The 19,185-nt window shown below is 36.6% G+C and overlaps 1 protein-coding gene across 1 annotated transcript; it reads left to right on the top strand.

Annotated features, from left to right (window-relative positions):
* The first annotated feature begins 5,056 nt into the window (after nucleotides 1–5,056).
* cpe (carboxypeptidase E) lies at nucleotides 5,057–18,703 on the top strand. The gene is given in 10 exon segments (XM_043236922.1): nucleotides 5,057–5,174; nucleotides 14,303–14,376; nucleotides 16,421–16,455; nucleotides 16,457–16,575; nucleotides 16,668–16,747; nucleotides 16,749–16,782; nucleotides 17,299–17,478; nucleotides 18,576–18,589; nucleotides 18,591–18,632; nucleotides 18,635–18,703. Coding segments are annotated over 10 exon segments (765 nt in total).
* Nucleotides 18,704–19,185: the final 482 nt, after the last annotated feature.

Below are 19,185 nucleotides of genomic sequence, written 5' to 3'. Positions count from 1 at the left end.
TAGATGTGCTTTGAAAGGATTTGTGGGAACAATGATTAAAAACAAAATAAACACTTTAGAGGAGAAAACTCAAACATAAATCTCAAAATGCTTTTCATTCCATTCACATCTACCATTAAGCCAAATGCTGTATGAGGTGAGATATACATATTAAATACATGATATTAAAGAATCATGTGATTGCAAACCCATCTTCTTTTACCAAGAGAAAGTACAGCTGCCCAAAGCTGAATATTACAGAAAATTAGGATAATTTAGGTATTACAACTCAGTTCCTCTAATAATTATGTTATACTATATTTTATACTTCTATAGGGTACAAGCATACAATTCCCAATATAATTTTTCAAATAATGACAGTAGGCTATTTCAAATTAGTAATTTATGGAGAGACCTATTAGGTAATATTTGATAGATGCTAATTATTAATATTAATATAAATTAATTGTAAAATATAAAATGAATAATGCTTTGTTAGAATATAAATGATATAGCATCGTGAGGAACTTTATCTAACAACATCACATATATATATAAATAGTCAATAATAACCAAATGAACCCATATTTATGTGCAAAAGGAGAAGTTCATACAGACTTGAGGATCAGAGAAAGTCTTTCATTTTAGGTGATTTTTAATGTTCATATCACGGTCTCATCAACCCACCATCCAGATAAAGTAATGCGTTTACTTAAGAATATTTCAAGAATATTTCTTAAGAATATTTCAAGCTTTTATAGTATTCATACGGAGTGTATTTACATTTAATTGAATCTGATTATCGGATACTTCTGTTCGTCATCACACAAGCCACGCCCCTGCAGGTGGTAGCACCGTGCGCGTGCACTCAATTGCGCGTCCGTAATCTCGGCAGCTGCACGTCCGGTGGTCGGACGCGCGTCCCCGCGGCTAAACAGGCAGTCAGGACTCGCGCTCACGCGTCAGTTCTGCGGTCTGGCATGAGCACGACACGGAAAACCAGAGAGACAGACGCGCAGGAGAGAACGAGAGAAAGACCGACAGCGGCGCTAAGAGAGACGAGACGGAGCGATGACGGCGGCGGTGTTTTGCGGCCTCGGTTGATGCTGTCCCCTGGCCCCAGGTGATGCTGCGGGGGAAGGAGGCATCTCCTCTGATAACACCGGTATGAGGAGATGCGGAAAGCGCTGGTGTCCGTTCGGCTCCCAGTGCCCCCATCACCTGCATCTACACGGTGGGCGAGACATGAGGGCCGAGAGCTGCTCGTGCTGAGATGAGCGGACAACCCCGGGTCCACGAGCCTGTGAGATCGGCGTTAACTGGGTTACTAGATGACAATACAGAAACACAGACCGTCGTGCCATTAATCATGAAGCTCCGTAAAGCAGCGTAAGCGAGCGTTTTTCTCTGCGTGCCATGTCGATCCACGCCGTGCGAAATTATATTAGGCCATTAATCGATAACAAATCGATAAAAGGGGGTTCTCCTATTACAGCCGTCTTCGAGGGAAATAAACCCGTGTGTTATATTCGTTTTTGCAGTATATTTAATGGTTTGATCTTCGCTGACAGCTGCGAGCGATGGAGAGTTGATGAAACCTGAAGACGTGTCTTACTGAATCGCTGTACGGATATCAGCAGCTAAATGCAAACCCGTTCTAATTGGTGTTGCGATCGAACAGGATTGCATCGGGACTGCTCTGCGTGGCTACGGTCGTATTGGCTTAATAACGTTCATCAATCACACCGGCTCGCTGTGACGCTGCAAAGCGCTTGGCTGTCCGCGCGCTCACGGAGATGTGATGACAGCGGCTGACGGCGGCGCGCCACTATTTTGCGAGGGTTGCAGAATGAATATTATTGCACATCAATTAGAGACTGGGTTGCGTAGGCTTATCGCACCGCTTTCTTAGCAGATACGCTGGGCGCATATATTAACCGGTAACGTTTATTGCTTATTACTTGACTGAACACTAGGTTCATCCAGCATGAATGAAGGAGCTTCGCTTCCCAAAGAGGCTGCTATATTATTGCCCTGACTGCTGTCATTATTCACGACTGATTGATAAAAGATTACTAAGAAATCAGTGTTTTGATGCAGATCTTATGGTAGGCTCAGCCACGGTGATTGCGTTTGAGTAATATGGCTAAGCATGAAAGTAATAACACTGTGATTTAGTTTGTGTTGTGTGTTTCGGGATGTAGGTACTATGGGTTTTAAATCCTGATCTGAAGCTGTATACCAATTAGTTAATAGTGTGCTCTATTTAGATTTTGGATTGTGCACTTTGCGGTCTGGAATTAGGCCGATGGATTAACTAATCATTGAACACCTCAGACTGGAAACCTACATAGAGACAAGATCCGCTTAGAGTGATCGCTTTTGATCATTTGTATTCTGTGTATAATACATGATTACTGGAAACTCAGTGAGGTATGATATTATGCATTCATCTTATCTTAATCTTAAAACGATTTTTTTATACATAAGCAGGCCTTTAGATACAATGTCTGTGTTATACTGCCTGTTTTATCCGCTTACTCACAGAGATCATTCACTTTATATAAAAACACCTTCTTTGACCCTATAATTGAATTTCCTGTAACACTTTAATTTTAAGGTGTTCTTGTTATATGTTACATGCACTTACTATTATAATAATTTTAATTATGCATAATTGCAAGCAAGTAACCCTAAACCAAACCCTAATCCTAACCCTAACCATACATAGTAAATACATAGTTAAATGTATAATTACATTGTAGACAAGTCAAGGACCCCTTGAATTACAGTGTGCTGTAACCTGAATATCTTTTGATTAGAATAACAGGTTTACCTATATTAGATGGCCTAACTACTGTGTACTTACATTTAAATTAATGATACAAATGGCGAGTACAAACATGTTTTTACATTGTACTCCTATATAAAAATACTTTCATAATTACATCTGTAATTCATTTATAATGATCTTTGTTGACCCATCCCTTACCTCAACCCACCTTTTAACCTACTCCATACCACCTAAACCGGTTCTCATCTTTACCCGTATCCCACCTCAACAGCAGCAGGAGCGTTTAAAAATACATTAGAACACAATAAGTGCATAGTTCTTATAGTAGATATAAGGCCAATTTAATATAGAGTGCAACCAAATAAAGCTGAATTAATATTAGTTAATACGCAGATATCAGAGGTTCTAATCTATAGGTTCATTTTAAATTCTGTATACTAAATTCTATGTATTATCTTGCACATTTTATTGTAGAAATTAATTAAAACAAGCTAACAAAATAATATTTGAAGAGTTACATTTAATGGAATTAAATAATTTAACTACTAAAGGAATGTAATTGCAACCAATTATAGTTACTGGAGAAAAAGTGAAAATGTTAAATGATCACAAAGGGAGATAGATCTGGAATTATTTTCACAATACGCAGATTTCCACTAACTTGTATGATGTATAGACTGCCTCTAAAATATGAGACACCAATTTCAATATACAGAATATGGCAATGCTTATCCTGTAATTGTTTGACTTTCTGTTTGGGTTTATCTTAAGCTTTTATAATTGAAGTTTTTTTTTCCAAGGCATTGTTGATAGAGCCTGTCCTTCTAAACGAAAACAACTCCATAGGTTGTTTGTGCAAGCACCTTGTCATTTAATCTATTTTTAACGCTTAAACTTATGCACCCCAGAAGCCAAAATAATGACAGTGTTAGGTTGTGTCTGTCGTCATAAATGACGTATGTGGATGTCATGGACTTTTTACACTGATCTCAAGGTAATTCATACATAGCTTTGCTTATTATGACTACACTCCAATCTGCACTTACAGAAATGTACATTTATGTAAACATGCATTCTCTGGGATCAACTCCCATGATCACATGACTACAATCCATCATATATATATCAACTGAGCCATGTGAAACTTGAGTTGTGACACAGATAGAGTACAAAACATTATTATGACAGACTATTCGGGACAGGTTGGTTGGATGCCACTGTTTCACATAACAGCTATCCAAAGATTTAATTTCAAAAACAATATCTTAGCTATTAAACTATATCTTTCATGACTGTAAACCAGTATTTATTCCTAGAGGAGAAGCAAAGCCATGATTTGTAAAGGCTTACAATTAAATTATTGCTTTTAAATAATTTGCTATGCTTCAAGTGTTTTAATCAAGATTACCACTTGAAAACATTATAATTTAGAAAAGGAACCAAAAGTTACTTCAAATGTAATCAGTTACCTTAATATCATAAAGTAATCAAAATGGTTACACTACATTTTAAAACAGAGTAACTAAGTAATTTGGTGGAATAAGGCAATATATAATCTGTTACATATTCAAAGTAGCATCCCAACACTGTTAATATTAAGAAATAATTCAGTAAATATAGTATACTATGTTTAATCTATGATAATGAATTAATAATGATAACAGATTAACAAAAGCTGTAAATGGTAAATTATATATTTATGATATCTAATGAATTAATGTTAACTGTAAAATGTCTGTAAAACGCCAGTTTAGATATTATAGCTCAGCTGTGAAAATTGGACATATATTATGAAATTATACAGAATATCAACTGCTAAAGTCATGCATTTGATTTATTCTTGACATATGTAGCGTTCATCCAGCATGTTGACTAAGAAACTCATTCACAGCCTTGTGCTGATGTTGTGTTCTGTGTCTACAAGAGTGCTAAAGACGTTCAGCTGTTATCCTGCAAAGGTAGGCCTCTGTTCCTTGGGCCAGCACGGCTGGCTCTCTGCGTGTGTTTATGAGATATGACTCCATGGCATTAAGGCTTTATTGCTACCAGATGAGTTTCCGCACCACCCACACCCTGTAGCTATGGGCAACCAGCTGCACCAGCAGCAGCGTGACAGATGGGAGAGAGAAAGAGAGAGGATATCAAAGGGAGGCCCCGGTATACGTACGCTGCTAGCGGAGGTTACGCTGGGCAGAAATAGCAGTTGCTCCTGGAGACAGATCAGCTTAGCACCACGAGCCATGCGCCTTCCCTGTACTCAGTCAGATGAGGAAGAATTAGTGTATGGCGCCGTCTGCCACGCAGTGGGCTGGGACTCAGCACTCAGAAACAGGCCATCCGTGCTCCGCTGAGGAGCATGTGATGTACCCTTACATCAGATACACACATTCACACATGATGGGTAAGATCTGAAAGCTTTACTGCCTAGCCCTTCCAGAGCCTTGACTTAATTGTCTTTGTATTTGTCTTTATGCATTTCCCACATGAAAGGTCGAGTACCGCCATTATTATCAGTCACATTAGTGTTTAGAGCATCCATCAAACCCCACTATTTAACTCTGCTGTTTTTGTTATGTTAGTTTTGTGGGGAGGGCTCTGGGTTAAGTATGTACAAATGTACTGTAAGCTACTGGTTACATTTAATTTAAATAATGCACATATTTGAACAGCTCATTCACTCCCAAATTAAAATGTTGTCATCTTTTAGCTTATGACTTGAGAGGATGACTATCTGGGGGGAAGAAATTATAAATATGACATTAAATAAATAAATTAAATAATAAAAAAATCTGCCTTTTTCTGCAATTACGAATTATTTCTCACATTTTTTTAATGAATATCAGTCATTACTTCTCTCTTTCAACCTTTTTCAGAATTTGCAGTTTCTAATCCACACTTTTATGGCTTTTTTTCAGAATTGACAAGCTCACAGCTGTTGGTTTAAATTGAGTTAGTAAATTTCAAACTGAAAAGTTTGTACACACCAGGACAAGTATCACCAAATATCGCCTTGTGACTAAACAAAGGGTACTAATGAATCTGCACAAAGAAATGCAAATGGAAAGCGAAAAAAGCGATACCGTATTTCTGTTCTTCGTTAAGTCATTAATATCATCAGTAAAAATTGCTTGCATGAACAGTGAAACACTGATGATATTCGCGGTGCAATAAATGATAAAAGTCAGGAATCAGGGGATAACCCTCTGTTGATTAAAATAGCATATGCTGCTTAGATATGCTTTTTGAAGAATGGTTGCCGGTTTAAGTTGGTCATTATTGAAAACAAGTGCTGGTCTCCAGCAACTAGCTCCTGCTCAGGACCAACTTGACCAGCTTAAACCAGCTCAATCCAGCCGCCATGCTTCATAATATACCAACCAGCATATGCTGGAGACACAGATAAAATGTCATGTAAAATGTTACCCTGAAGGGCTATGCATATGTGAATATTATATAAAATAAATTTTTCAAATCAAATTGTGCTTAAATTTAGGTTAACATTAACAGGATTCATAGTCTGTGTGTTTAAAACATCTGCTTTTGTATCAAACGGTGACAGTATTGTAAAAATTATTGCATTCCGATTCTGACATATAAACGTTTTTTTTTTTTCTCTATTTCATGTCTCCCACTCTTTTATTATCTGCATTTCTGCTCTACCACCACAATATGTACAGCTGCAAGTGATGACTATGATGTCTACTCCAAATGAGTGCATTGTAAAATATGAATACAACACAAAAGAGCTTATTTACAAAGGATTTGACCAAGGTTAATAATCAGCATTTTTCGAACTCCTTTACTGACCAGTTGGTATATAAAAAGAATATCAGGCTCATTAATGGAAAGTGCTCAAGTATAATCTCTGTTTTTCTCCGTATTGTACCTTTATTATGCGGAAAAATAAGAGCATCTGAAGCAACTGAAGCCTCTGTCTTTTGTGGTTTTAGCACAGGGGTGTGAAGAAAATGGTACTTTCTGCAGTGAGCACAAGTTCATTAATACTACATGCTAGAGGGATTCCACATTCACTTTCATTCTCTCTCTCTCTCTCTCTCTCTCTCTCTCTCTCTCTCTTTTATAGATTGTAATCATCTGTCCTATAGAGATCATTAGTTATTTCGACAGGAATAGTTTAGCCTTTGGAACAGTGGAGAGCATTCTATAGATCAGCCTTTCCTCTAAATCATTTTTATCTCACTAAGCAAATCCATTGTCGCATCACTGCAGTCAGATCTACAGTTGAGATGTGTTTTATGTCATACATGGCTGACCGTTAGGAAATATGTATTCAGCGCTTTCACTACAAGTGTGCTGAATCAATTATTTGAATTAATGGTCTCCTTGGTCAACATAGCCATGGAAACCAGCATTTCTTTGACGTTAATGGCACTGTTTGTGTATGTCTTAAGAGGTTCGACTTATGTCAGAAGCACCCTTTTCACTGACTGATTGATTCATGGACAGATGGGTTTAGTAGAAATACAATTATATAAAGAGGAATATAATCAAACCTAACGCTAAATGTCTCTGACATATTTACATTTGTAAGGTTTATATAGTCTTATGTAAGTTATGTAAATTATGCTTGGTTTTTGGTCAACATGTGGTGAGGCTCAGAAAGATTAAAATAAATCCCTTTCTTCCCCACGCCACTTTCTTTTCCTTTCGTGAAGATGAGACAGCAGTTTCTGCTCTCTAAGGCACTGCACTTTCATCTTTTGGGTTCACTGTTCTCTCAGCATAGTGTGTGTCTTCTGGCTAAAACATGCAAGAGAGATTGAAAGGGAAAGGGCAGCCTGCTCCAGTAAAATATGATGCTGTGCTAGTGTGCTTTGTTTTTCTCAGTTGTATTTTATTTGATCAGTTACACCTATTAGTTGGCGCTTTTAGCATGCGCACATTAGACTATCAATTATTTATTAGCGCAAATTCATCACATATTAATACCTTATTCTACATGACCTTATTCTACATCCCAACATGCCCACCTAAACTTAACAACCACCTTACTGACTATTAATAAGTGAAAACAATTAGTTAAGATTTATTGAGGGAAAAGTGTTGCCTATTCTAAAGTGTTACAGAAATCTGCATTTTGTATCGATGAAAATAAGGCACATATTTTGCCGGTCCTTTGAATCAACACTTGATACCATAATTAAATAATTATTAGCATAAACCTGCTATTAAACATATTCTTACTGAATTGCTCGATTTGATTAGTTTGTATATTGTTATAAGTTCGGAAGAATCAAAGCTGATACCGAATTTCAAAACCCATGCATTCTCTATTATGCCTCCATTCCAGCATTCACGTATTGTACAGCACTTGGCTGATAAGATTAGAAACCTGAACTACTCTGTAACCGTACAAATATTAAATATCATTTAAAAAACACAGGCGGAGCTATGGCATCAATGCTGTGATGCTGCTGTGGCATCAATAAAACATCTTTATTGTATATATTATTGCGTTTCTGCGGCATTAAACTAAATACGCATAATAACAAATACATTTAGTCAGCATGATGTATTAAATTGGTAAAATAGAAATCTTTATTATAAATGTCTGTACTGCAAAGACATTAACATTTATGATCTCTATTTCAAAATAAAGTGCTTTTTTATCTGGCTCGCATATCCTGAACATTTTATCACAGCTTGCACAACTGTTTTTAAGACATTGATAATTACAAATCAGCCTATTAAAAATGGATTTCTAAAGCATATACAAAATAGAAAGCTGTCATTTAATTTTTATAATAATTAATTTGTATTTTTGATTGACTAAATATAGCATAATATGCAAAATCGAAACTGACTCCAGTTTAAGATGAATTGTTATTTACTGTATTTATCAACAGTCCTAATGTGTATATTTATCCTAATTGTGAGATCCAATATACAACCTACATTGGCTTGCCGAAGGATTTATGGTTTACAGATTTGGTCTGTTATATTTAATCTTTTTAAATATTTTATTCGAGGCACATAGCCTCAGGTTTGGAAATCCTTTACTAAAACTTTGTAAATGCAAATATCTGATAGCACATTTAATAATCGATCTGCAAGGACATTTTAGTTATATGTACATTTGAAGGTTACGGATTTGTATTAGAAACAGAGATGTAAACAAAAATGCTGTTGTCCTGAGTGAGGTTAACAGACACCACGTAACAGTTCTCATCTTTCTTGGACGTGAGATATGCTCTTAGTGAGGAAGGGAAAAGAGAGGAAAACAAAGCAAGGAGAAAGGTGACGAGATGAGGTGTGAAAGATGGTGTTGATGTTGAAGTGATGTCTTTTGTTTGTCTGTTTTGCTGATGGATTAGCAGTGGTCTCCCTTTCCTGCCTGCACCTCCTTCATCTGTACAGCAGATGATTTCTCATTACTGCTATCAGAACCAGTTTGCTTTATTTGGATAAGACATGCATATAAAACTCTTTCGTAATAATAGTCTGTGTGGATTTAACACTTTTTGTGTCTTTCCTGGCTGTGTTTTTTATTGTCAAAAACAGTTTGACACTGAAAATCTGCATCACTTATGGAGTTTACTTGACACACCAACGTATTACTGAGTTATTCTATGAAAAAGAATGAAGACAATCATCATTTTGAAGTCTTTTCTCTCTCTTAATGATGCTGCTATTTAACAAAAGATTTTGAAAAAACATAACTTTTCATAACTGTAATGTTTTGAATGTTATTTTAAATTTAAATTTTAAATTTCTATTATTAGCCTTCTTGTTTGATAATGCAAATTCTTATTTATATATTTCAAAAATTTTCATCATTATTTTATCACAGCAAGATAAAAATATTGCTTGTAATTCAAACAAATAAACAAAAATAATTTAATAAAAAATAGTTGATGTGTTTGAATGTATCTTATCTTTTTTAGATTGTTGATTAAAAGTGAACTTGTATGACAAATTCAAAGTATTACCGCTGAATTGGTCTTGGGTGCTATATTTTATGTTCACTGTGGTTAAAAACGATATTTATTAAATGATTGCGCTTGTTTATCAGCTGATATAAAAATATATTTATAGCAAATGCTGAACGCCTTCTCCGAAGCGGTGCGCTGGAAGCTGGAATACAAAGTACATGACGCGGTTAATTTGTTCAATCTTGGAAATTCTTGATCGCCTTTTCCACCACTGGAGGACATCCTTTGGGCCCGCAGGTTTGATCCGCCTTAACTTGGATTTTTAAATATCCTGCAATTTCGAATCAATTGAGACGCTGCTGTCTATGGTATCATCTGCATCTCATTCTGCAAAGTCCTGAAAGCAGACTTTTTGCTGGTGGTGGTAGGTTTTCTCTCTCTGTTTTCATCAAAGCCCAATCTGTCAACTAGCACTTTGACAGTTACTAATCACAGCTTGTCTTTCTTGATCATCAATCATCTTTAACTGATTTGTTGGGGAGTGAGAAATGTCGCCATTTCAGAGCATGAATTCCAGTTGGTGCCAAATCCTTTCGGTGACATTAGTTCGCTCAGGATCGCTACATGCAAGTCGATGCATCACCTCGCAGTGGTTTCTGAGTTTTACGGACTAACACAGAACTAGAGACGCACTCAAGGCTGTATTGTCTGACTTCCAAGTCATTGGTTACGCTTTGAATGGCTTCCAAAACATCGACTGTGGTTTTAAGATTATTTTTGGCTGATGCAAGCTACTTATCAACTGTTTATTTTCTCCAACAGGATTGTTGCAGTCGTCATCATACTGTTGAAACACAGAACCAGCGCTTCGGAATTTGAATTTCCATCTGCCTCTAATGGATCGCTTTAGAGACTACTAGCTTCACCTGCAGGCCAGAATGTTTGTTGTAAAGTAGGTGACTAGTTTTTTACGTCTTTCAGAAGGTGGCCAGCTTCTGCGTTTTGTCCATCAAGCAGTGGATGAGAAATGGCGTGAAAGAATGATGTTGAGTATATGATGCCACAGTTCAGTCTCGGTGAACTGCCAGAGAGCCGCGATCATGTTCGCTTCTCCTCTGTCAGTGACAAAGACAAGTTTGTTTGCTCTCAGAACTATCTATTCCAAATACAATTCTGAAATAGCAGATCGAATGTTTTCACTGGTTTTTGAAAAATGCCTGCATCGAACGGTGGCAAAAGCACTGTGCATCTGTAGTGTATTGTGGCTGATAGGAAAGAGGTTTTCGGTGAAGCTTGTCCAGGGATGTCAGTTGTCACTGCGCGTTAAACCATATTTTACAATTGTATCGGTCATGTCAGTGATAAATAGCTCTTCTTAGTGTTTGTGCTCCTTTCACTCAGATTTCGCGGACAATGTTTGCTGGATGTGGGCAAATTCTCTACATCAAATTCTTCTAATCTTATTGCTGGGGACAACGTAGATGCTGCGCTAGCTTAAAGAAACTCCTGTCCAGAAACGTGTCATAAGGTCTTAGGTCGGTACATACAAAGTCAACGATTTTTCAGTCGCTCATCTTTTAGTGCACTTGACACTTTCACTTACTTGCCATAAAGGACAGGGAAGTTTACCAAACTGTGGCACACATGACGCTCAGACTCAGCTCAGACTTGTGGCTGCTGTATGTGAGTATTTTGCAGCATTTGTCGAGTCGCAAAGGAAGGTGTTTTCATCATTGGCCACATACTATAGAAAAGCATTTCCAAATATCTGATTTCTTTGTTTGGCTTTTTGTAGTTTTGTATGTTCCTGTCTTTAATAATAAAACTAATATCTGTAAAGCACTAAGCGCTTCCACGGTGTCATGCTCTTCAGACATTTTGCTTCGTGTGGGCCTAGGGGTCCTTGTTCTCAAAAAGAACCACGCGAGAATTTGTTGACTTTGCGCCTGTAAATCGCTTTTTAATTATTATTTTGAGTTGTTTTGTTGCTTTTGTGCAGATAAATAATATTTTATTTCTTTTAACAATTTAATTTTAAGATAGTTATTTCCATTTTGCGGAGTCCCAAGAATAATTTTATTCTCCCGCAACCCAGCATTAATAATTTATCAAATTCTTCGTCTCCGCTACCGCACTTGGTTGCGCTGGTCCTCATGGATTGCAGGCCCTTTAAGTCTCTCACTTTCTCACAGACTTTTTCTCAGACACCTACCCACATTAGCACATTCAGACGCACACTTCCTATGGGCAGGCCTGGGAATACTTTTGCTTTGACATTAACATCTGCAAAAGAGTTTCATGTACCCATTTTAAAGTAATTGAGCTTCAAAGTTCAAGAAATGACAGGGACATACAGCCTCATATAAGAGCTTGAACACACACACACACACACTGTGGATATTTTTAATATGCTGCTCTTTAATTGTGAGATGCAGAATATTTAGATGTTCAGGGAGGCAGGAAATAGACGGCTAAAAAGTCCAGAGCCCAAGTAGAACTCCTGCTGAATAAAACAGCTCTTCCATCTGTTTCCAATCTCTGTGCATGGTAGATAAACGCATTCAGTACCGTGATGCCTTTGTGTTCTTGCTTGACTGTTTTGTCGGCTTCTCTAAACAGGTGGTCTGTCCGTGCAACACGTTTTTAAAGCCGTGCTGCATAGCAAGGTGCTTAAATATTATATAATGTTTATCATGCAATGGCAGGTAAACATTGTTTGTGTGTTGCAATGAACATCAAAAAATTACTTGATTGTATGCTAACTCTCTTGTCTATGTTTGAGATAAAGAAAGAAAACGCGTGGTGTCCTTTCCTGGCCTCTGGTGATTTGCAGTACGTTACCTGGAGGGATGAAGTGTGTTTATGTATGTTATGCCTCATGTTTGAGCCGCTTGGATTGTTGGGAGGGTTTAATGGGTCAGTCTTTGTTGTGTGAGAAAGCAGGTGAGCATTCTGAAGCTCAGACAGTACTATTTCTGCGTTTGCACTGGGTTTAGTGTTGATATATAACATATGTTTCAGTGTGTGTGTGTGTGCGCTGGCTTTTGTGGTTTATGGGGACAAAATTTGTGTAATGTGATGGATAATGCGGAGGTGGCTACTATTTGAAGGTGTGGTTTATGAGAACACTTCCATCCTCTATAATTCAAAAACGCTTGGAAAACATACTAAATGGCGCTTTAAGTTTCCTGTAAAGGGGTAGGCTTAGGTAGGGTTGGTGTACAACAGTACATGCAGTTTGTACAGTATAAAACCATTAGCCCTATGGAGAGTCCTCATAAAACACAAATGCCAACATGTGTGTGTGTGTGTGTAAATGCATTGTTATTATTTTACCATACATTTCTTTATTCAAAGTGTGAACTAATAAAAACACATTTATGCTTAAAGTTTGTAAATGTAATTAATGCTTATATTTTATATGAAATAATATGTAAAACAAATTTTGTAATAATAGATATTTATAACTAAAACAGTATGATTATATGAGCACTGCAACAGCTTTGAAGGATTAAAATGTGTGTGCTGAAGTTACATGATTTTATTACCAGATTTGCCATACAGTTTTGTATCTGCAAAAACACCGTTATATATCTCTGAATATATCTCTGTCCTTATATGTATATGCACATGTAAGAAAAAGTTAAAATAAATAGTAGTTAAATAAATGAAGAAATGTTTGTGAATAGGTCCATTGTTAATAAGAATCCATTGTTTCTATACAGATGTCTTTTATATATCTGAAATGTCATGTATGCTTTCTTGGATTTTTCTACTCCATCTATTCAGTCAATCTAAATATAGATGTTATGCAGATTAATGTCGTTTCTCTGTTTTATATGAGTGTGTTGATTCTGACATCTGGCCAGGTGTTCAATGGAGTGAGCACTTCAGTAAATCCACAAACTCTAGACCCGATCATTCAGCACACTCTAAAAACAAGTGAGATCAAGGTCATTAAAGGAAATAAATAAAGCCATGTCTTCATTATACAAACAAAGGAGGTGCTTTTGTAATGGGAAACAAGAGAATATTATAAATAACCAAGATGAAGTCTAACATCTCATGTAAAATGAATAAAAATAAACAGCTCATAAAATATTGAGTTTGTTATTAAAATATTTAGCGGTAGTAGCAATGACTTATACTTAGGCCTTATTAAAATTTCATCTGTGGAAAGTGACAAGCATAGTAAAATATTTAATTGTGGTATTTTGGTTTATTTTTGATTATCATTAGATATTTTGAATTGGTCTACTTTATTTATTGATCATGTTCAGCAAGTTATGTACATCAGTGTTATTAGATAACTGTATTAAATATAATATATTTTTAAAGACATTAAATGTAATATTATGACTACTATCATAATATTGATTGCACCATACAAATGTGTATAATAGTTGCTGAATGATTGACAAATTGTCCCAGACTTTAAATATGATCGGTAGGTAAGATAGTGCTTATGCTCTTTTCGACATTTATACATGTGATTCATTACAAGTACAGTTCACTTTTTAAAAGATAATGCCTAAAATAACTATCAAGGCATCATTAGTTGTTATTTTTGTGGTTCATTTAATACATGTGCATACAGTATCGTGGTCATTAACTGTGCTTGTTTTGTGCGTGATAGGTGAGCCAGAGTTTAAGTACATACCGAACATGCACGGCAATGAGGCTGTGGGCAGAGAGCTTCTCATCTATCTGGTCAGTATCTCTGTAATGAGTACTGTGAGGCAACGACACCATCATCGATCTGGATCCACTCCACGCGCACCACATCATGTCTCCATGAATCCTGGACGGTTTTGAGAAAGCAGCCTCACAGGTAAACACACACACTCTACACAAGAAGAAGAATGCAGGCGTCTCTTTGGCTTAAGGCCCTTGCTGCAAATGGGCCTAAATGCTAACAAATAAAACGCCTAATTAGGACAGTACAGATTTATTTCCGAAAGCACAAACATAAAGTAACATTTGAAAGTTACAAAGTAATTAATTTACACCATACATTTACTTTTTTTTCTACTTCTGTCTTGGAAACTCTTGACAATTTTAGCATAGGTACATAGGCAGATACACTCATGATTATTTACACAGGTGGAGGGTTTCACTGAAAGTCTCCCAGGAATGCTAAAGAGCAAGTTAATGTAAGCTGCAAACTCATTTCCTGTGTGTGCAATATAATGTAAGTGTATAACAGAGACAAATAATTGCTGACAAATTCCTATCAATTTATTGAGTCTACTGGTTTATGACCTTACATCTTAGGGATGTCCCCAACTAAGGATCTACAGAGTCGTTGTGATTTGTATCTTCCGATAGTCGAATCAAATGTTTGGGGCTAGACATTAGACAGTCGTAGAATTGAGGTTAATACACAGTGAAATGTGTAACGGACACTGGCAAAATGCAAAATAATGTTTATGTTTGATTAAAAACAGTTATCATAAACATCAGAAACCAAAGAATTTTCCACATTTTTTAAAATAGTGCCCTTATAATAATGTTGTATATGACAGCAGTTCTGAATTTCTGTTTTGACAAGTGCACTGTAGAATGAAGCGTGATAGCAGGTTCTAATCGATGGATTTAACTCATCATTTATCTCAGAAGATTATGCACTTCATTTTATACAACATAACGCTAATTTTGCGACTTACTGGCTATCTGTCTGCTTGGCTCTGAATGAACTCCTTTCGTGGGATGCGCAGAAACACAGCAACTAAGCATTTTATTATAATAGTGTTCTCATTATAGTGTTATGTACATGACAGTCCCCAGTCATAATTATTAATGTTCTGCTTTTGTTGATGTGTTATGCAGCAGGACAAAAACACAGTAGTTTTACAACAATTTTAAAAATCATAGATAATAGTGGGGTTTTACTTTATACTTTGACTGAACTAAGAAAATCCCCTACTTTCAATTTTAAGAAAATGTTCACCTTATTTTAGTTTTGTTGGCAGAATGCAGTGGTGCTGATTTCCATAACACTTTACTGTGGTTTACTACATGCTTCTGCAGTCTGTACTACAGAAGTGTGGGCTTTGACATTTCACGACACATTTGACATATTGTATAAGCATGAGGTCCCTGGACTTTTAGTTTCACATTTGCTTAGGGGAAACCAAACGATTATTAAACACCTCACTGGGGGATGTGGTTGACCACACTGCTTTACTGCTTCAGCTGTGATACATGTCTATGCTGACCACGCAGCAATCATGCATTGTTCTGGTTTTTTCCGTTTGCTCTGAATGTGATGGAAATTCCTGTCCTGCCACATAAGAGCAATAAAGTTTGCATCTTTTAGGAGAACTGCACTAAAAACAACCTATAAAATAATCAGCATGATAGACAGATGATATAGGTCACAAAATGGGATAAAAGTCTGTGGATCATAGGTGTATGGTTTTTGGTGTGTTTAAAAAGGTTAATGTTGTATTCAGACTTCCTCTTGTAGCCAAACTCAATTTACAAGACTCTGCATTTCCCAGTGTCTGAAAATGATGAGTAAGTGATTCCTTGTCGGAAAATTGTCTCTTACTAAGTCTAAACTGAATCTGTTCAGTCATATCACATATGTCCTGCCAAAAAAAAACAGTTGATAGTGTTGATAGTTTAAGACAGTTGATAGTGACACACATTACCCTTGGTATAAAAAAATGTTAGTTTTTTGTTATGATTTGTGCTAATTATGCTAATGGTATCATTATGATATTTATGTGCAGTCTGGTGAGATGTGAAGGACTGGTTTGTGGGCCGCAGCAACGCTCAGGGATTGATCTGAACCGAACTTTCCTGATCTTGATCGTATCGTCTACATGAATGAAAGAGAGGAGGAGCTACCAAACTATCTTCTGATAAACATGAAGAAAGCTGGGGATGAAAACACCAAGGTGAGAGACGCTCAAACAGCGACCGTTAAATATTGCAGCACGCGCATTATTTTTTAGACTGATAAAATGATTTTTGGCCTGTGTGTGTTGCAGCTGGCACTGAAATTAAGGCTGTCATTCACTGGATCATGGACATCTTTTTGTCCTATCAGCCACCCTTACACGGAGGAGACGCGGGTGGCCAATTACCCTTATGATGAGACACGCAGTGGTGAGAAACAACATACATAATCATATACATTCTTAAAAAGACATATTAAACAGTGTGTTAAAAAGAAATTATGCTTTATTTAAATTCTAATAATGTTTCCACAATAAAACTTCTTTTACACAACACTTAAATCTATGGTTACACCTATTAGTTGCTTATTAGCTGCATATTACTTGAATATTAGCCATTTATTAATGCTAATTACACATATTTGTGCCTTATTGTATACAGATCTATATTTTTCATCCCTAATTCTACCCAATACTAAAGCGTAATAAGCAGCAAATTTAGATTTTATTGGAAGAAAAGTTAGGTTTAGAAATTATTTTTGATCAAATAAGTAACTTTTAGACAGTATTTGCATAATTTGACATATTATGACCATTAATAGTTTGTCTATGCAATAAGAAAATGTTACTAAAAATGTAGCCAAGGAATAATTACAAGTAGAGTCAATTACAGTTTCATAGAATTAAAAACAAACGCTTCCTTACAATTTCTCTGTTTGTCCATCAGGTTCTACCCATGAATATAGTGCTAGTCCAGATGATCTGGTATTTAAGTCTGGCTAAGGCCTACTCCAACTATAACCAGTGATGCTCCCAGCCCAAACGGCGCCATGCACATAGAATGATGATGACTCCAGCTTCAAGGAGGGCATCACTAATGGAGGGCCTGGTACAAGTGTTCCTGGAGGTATAATACACAGCTTCCCATCAAATCACTAATATATTGTAATAATTGTAATTTCTACATTGATTTATTAGAAAGCGTAATCATTTTTGTTATTGGAGTGTTAGTATATTTGCACAGCATAATGTATATCTGTACAAAGGTTTATATTGTCAATGCCACTTATTTTTTCTTAACTGATTAGCGATCTGAAATGGTACCGAAATATTGAATATTTCATTTACCGTTTCTAAATTGTTTGTGCTAAAATTTCTGTAATCTAAATTATCCAAATGATTAATACATGTATCACAGTTGAGGTGTGGAATGAAGTTGAGCACCAGATTACACAGAACTTATAGAATTTAATTATCCACGGACAAAGAGTAAACTGAATGTATATAGAGACATAGAAACATCAGGGAAAACTAAAACTGGTGAACAGACAGGGTGGGAACTAATTAACTAATAAAGACAAAAAGAGAGCGAGAACAACCAAATACACAGCGCTGGAGGAACTAAAACTAAGGCAGATGACATACATATACATACATCTTTTTATAAAGAGGCTAAAAGCAGAAGGAGTTTAATACCAGATTCAAACATACAGCAAATACACATAGAAAATGTTATAAGAAGAGGACATGGGAATTATTCTCCCTAGAACTAGTAATCACATTTGGAGAGTGTGCACTTCAAATTTGTGGCAGCAGCCTGGGGAGAGCCAGACAACATCTTTGAGATGGAGTGCAGAACTTCACCCAGCACTGCATTCCTGTCCTCACTGATGTTCTTTCAAATCCCCACAGCCGTGTTCCAACATTTAGTGGAATGCTTTCCTGGAAAAGTGGAAGCAGCATAGGAGAGATTAATGCAGATGGTTTTGAAATTAAATGCCAAAATAAGCTCATGAGTGTACACATACAGTACTTTCACCCACGTAGCATGTTAAAAGAAAAGGCCTATAAAGGGAGCGGTTCAAGTTCAGTTGCTAGATCACATTGACACAATCCATCACGTCAACCATCCATGTAGCCCCAAATGAAGGTGAGCTATCAACTTCAACAACAGTACTTGCAGCACGATCTTTTTAACACACTCTTTCTCTCTCTCTCTGTCAGGTATGCAGGACTTCCAACTATCTGAGCAGCTAATTGTTTGAGATCACTCTGGAGCTACAGGCTGTGATAAAGTTTCACTCCCTGAGTTCACGCTCCAAGCAGTACAGGGACCAGAACCGCTTGACTAAACAGTCAGCTACATAGAGCAGGTATGCCCGAATCTTTTGCTTTCTGTGTTCACTTTTCATTTGGAAATGCTGACAGCGAGGTGAGTTGTTTGTTTCCTGTAAAAACTCAGACTCATGAGTCCAGGATTAGAAGGAGATAGTTTAATCCCTCATGTCCTTCTGAGTTCTACAGAAGAAGTGCGTGGGATTTGTTAAGTGATCTCAGAGCCCCATCTCAAAGCAACTTCTATTTCTGTTGGAAAGGAATTGGCCACGATATGACAACACAGGTACACCAACAAGCACGTACACACTTAAACACACACACTGGTTAAAAAGCTAGACACAGCTAAGCGATCATCAAGTAAGAAACAAAACTATATTAATACTTTTTATATTTCTTATAAATATTTTTACAATTGTGTTTATTTAGGCGCAGAATACCACACCAACTGGTAGATATCACATACGCACTTTTCTAGGAATGCCTTATGAGCCAGGTT

This window comes from Puntigrus tetrazona, chromosome 1 (genome assembly GCF_018831695.1).
Source record: "Puntigrus tetrazona isolate hp1 chromosome 1, ASM1883169v1, whole genome shotgun sequence".
In the NCBI taxonomy this organism is placed as follows: domain Eukaryota; kingdom Metazoa; phylum Chordata; class Actinopteri; order Cypriniformes; family Cyprinidae; genus Puntigrus; species Puntigrus tetrazona.
The sequence above is the reverse complement of the archived record's forward strand: the minus strand, read 5'-3'. Positions and strand labels throughout refer to the sequence as shown.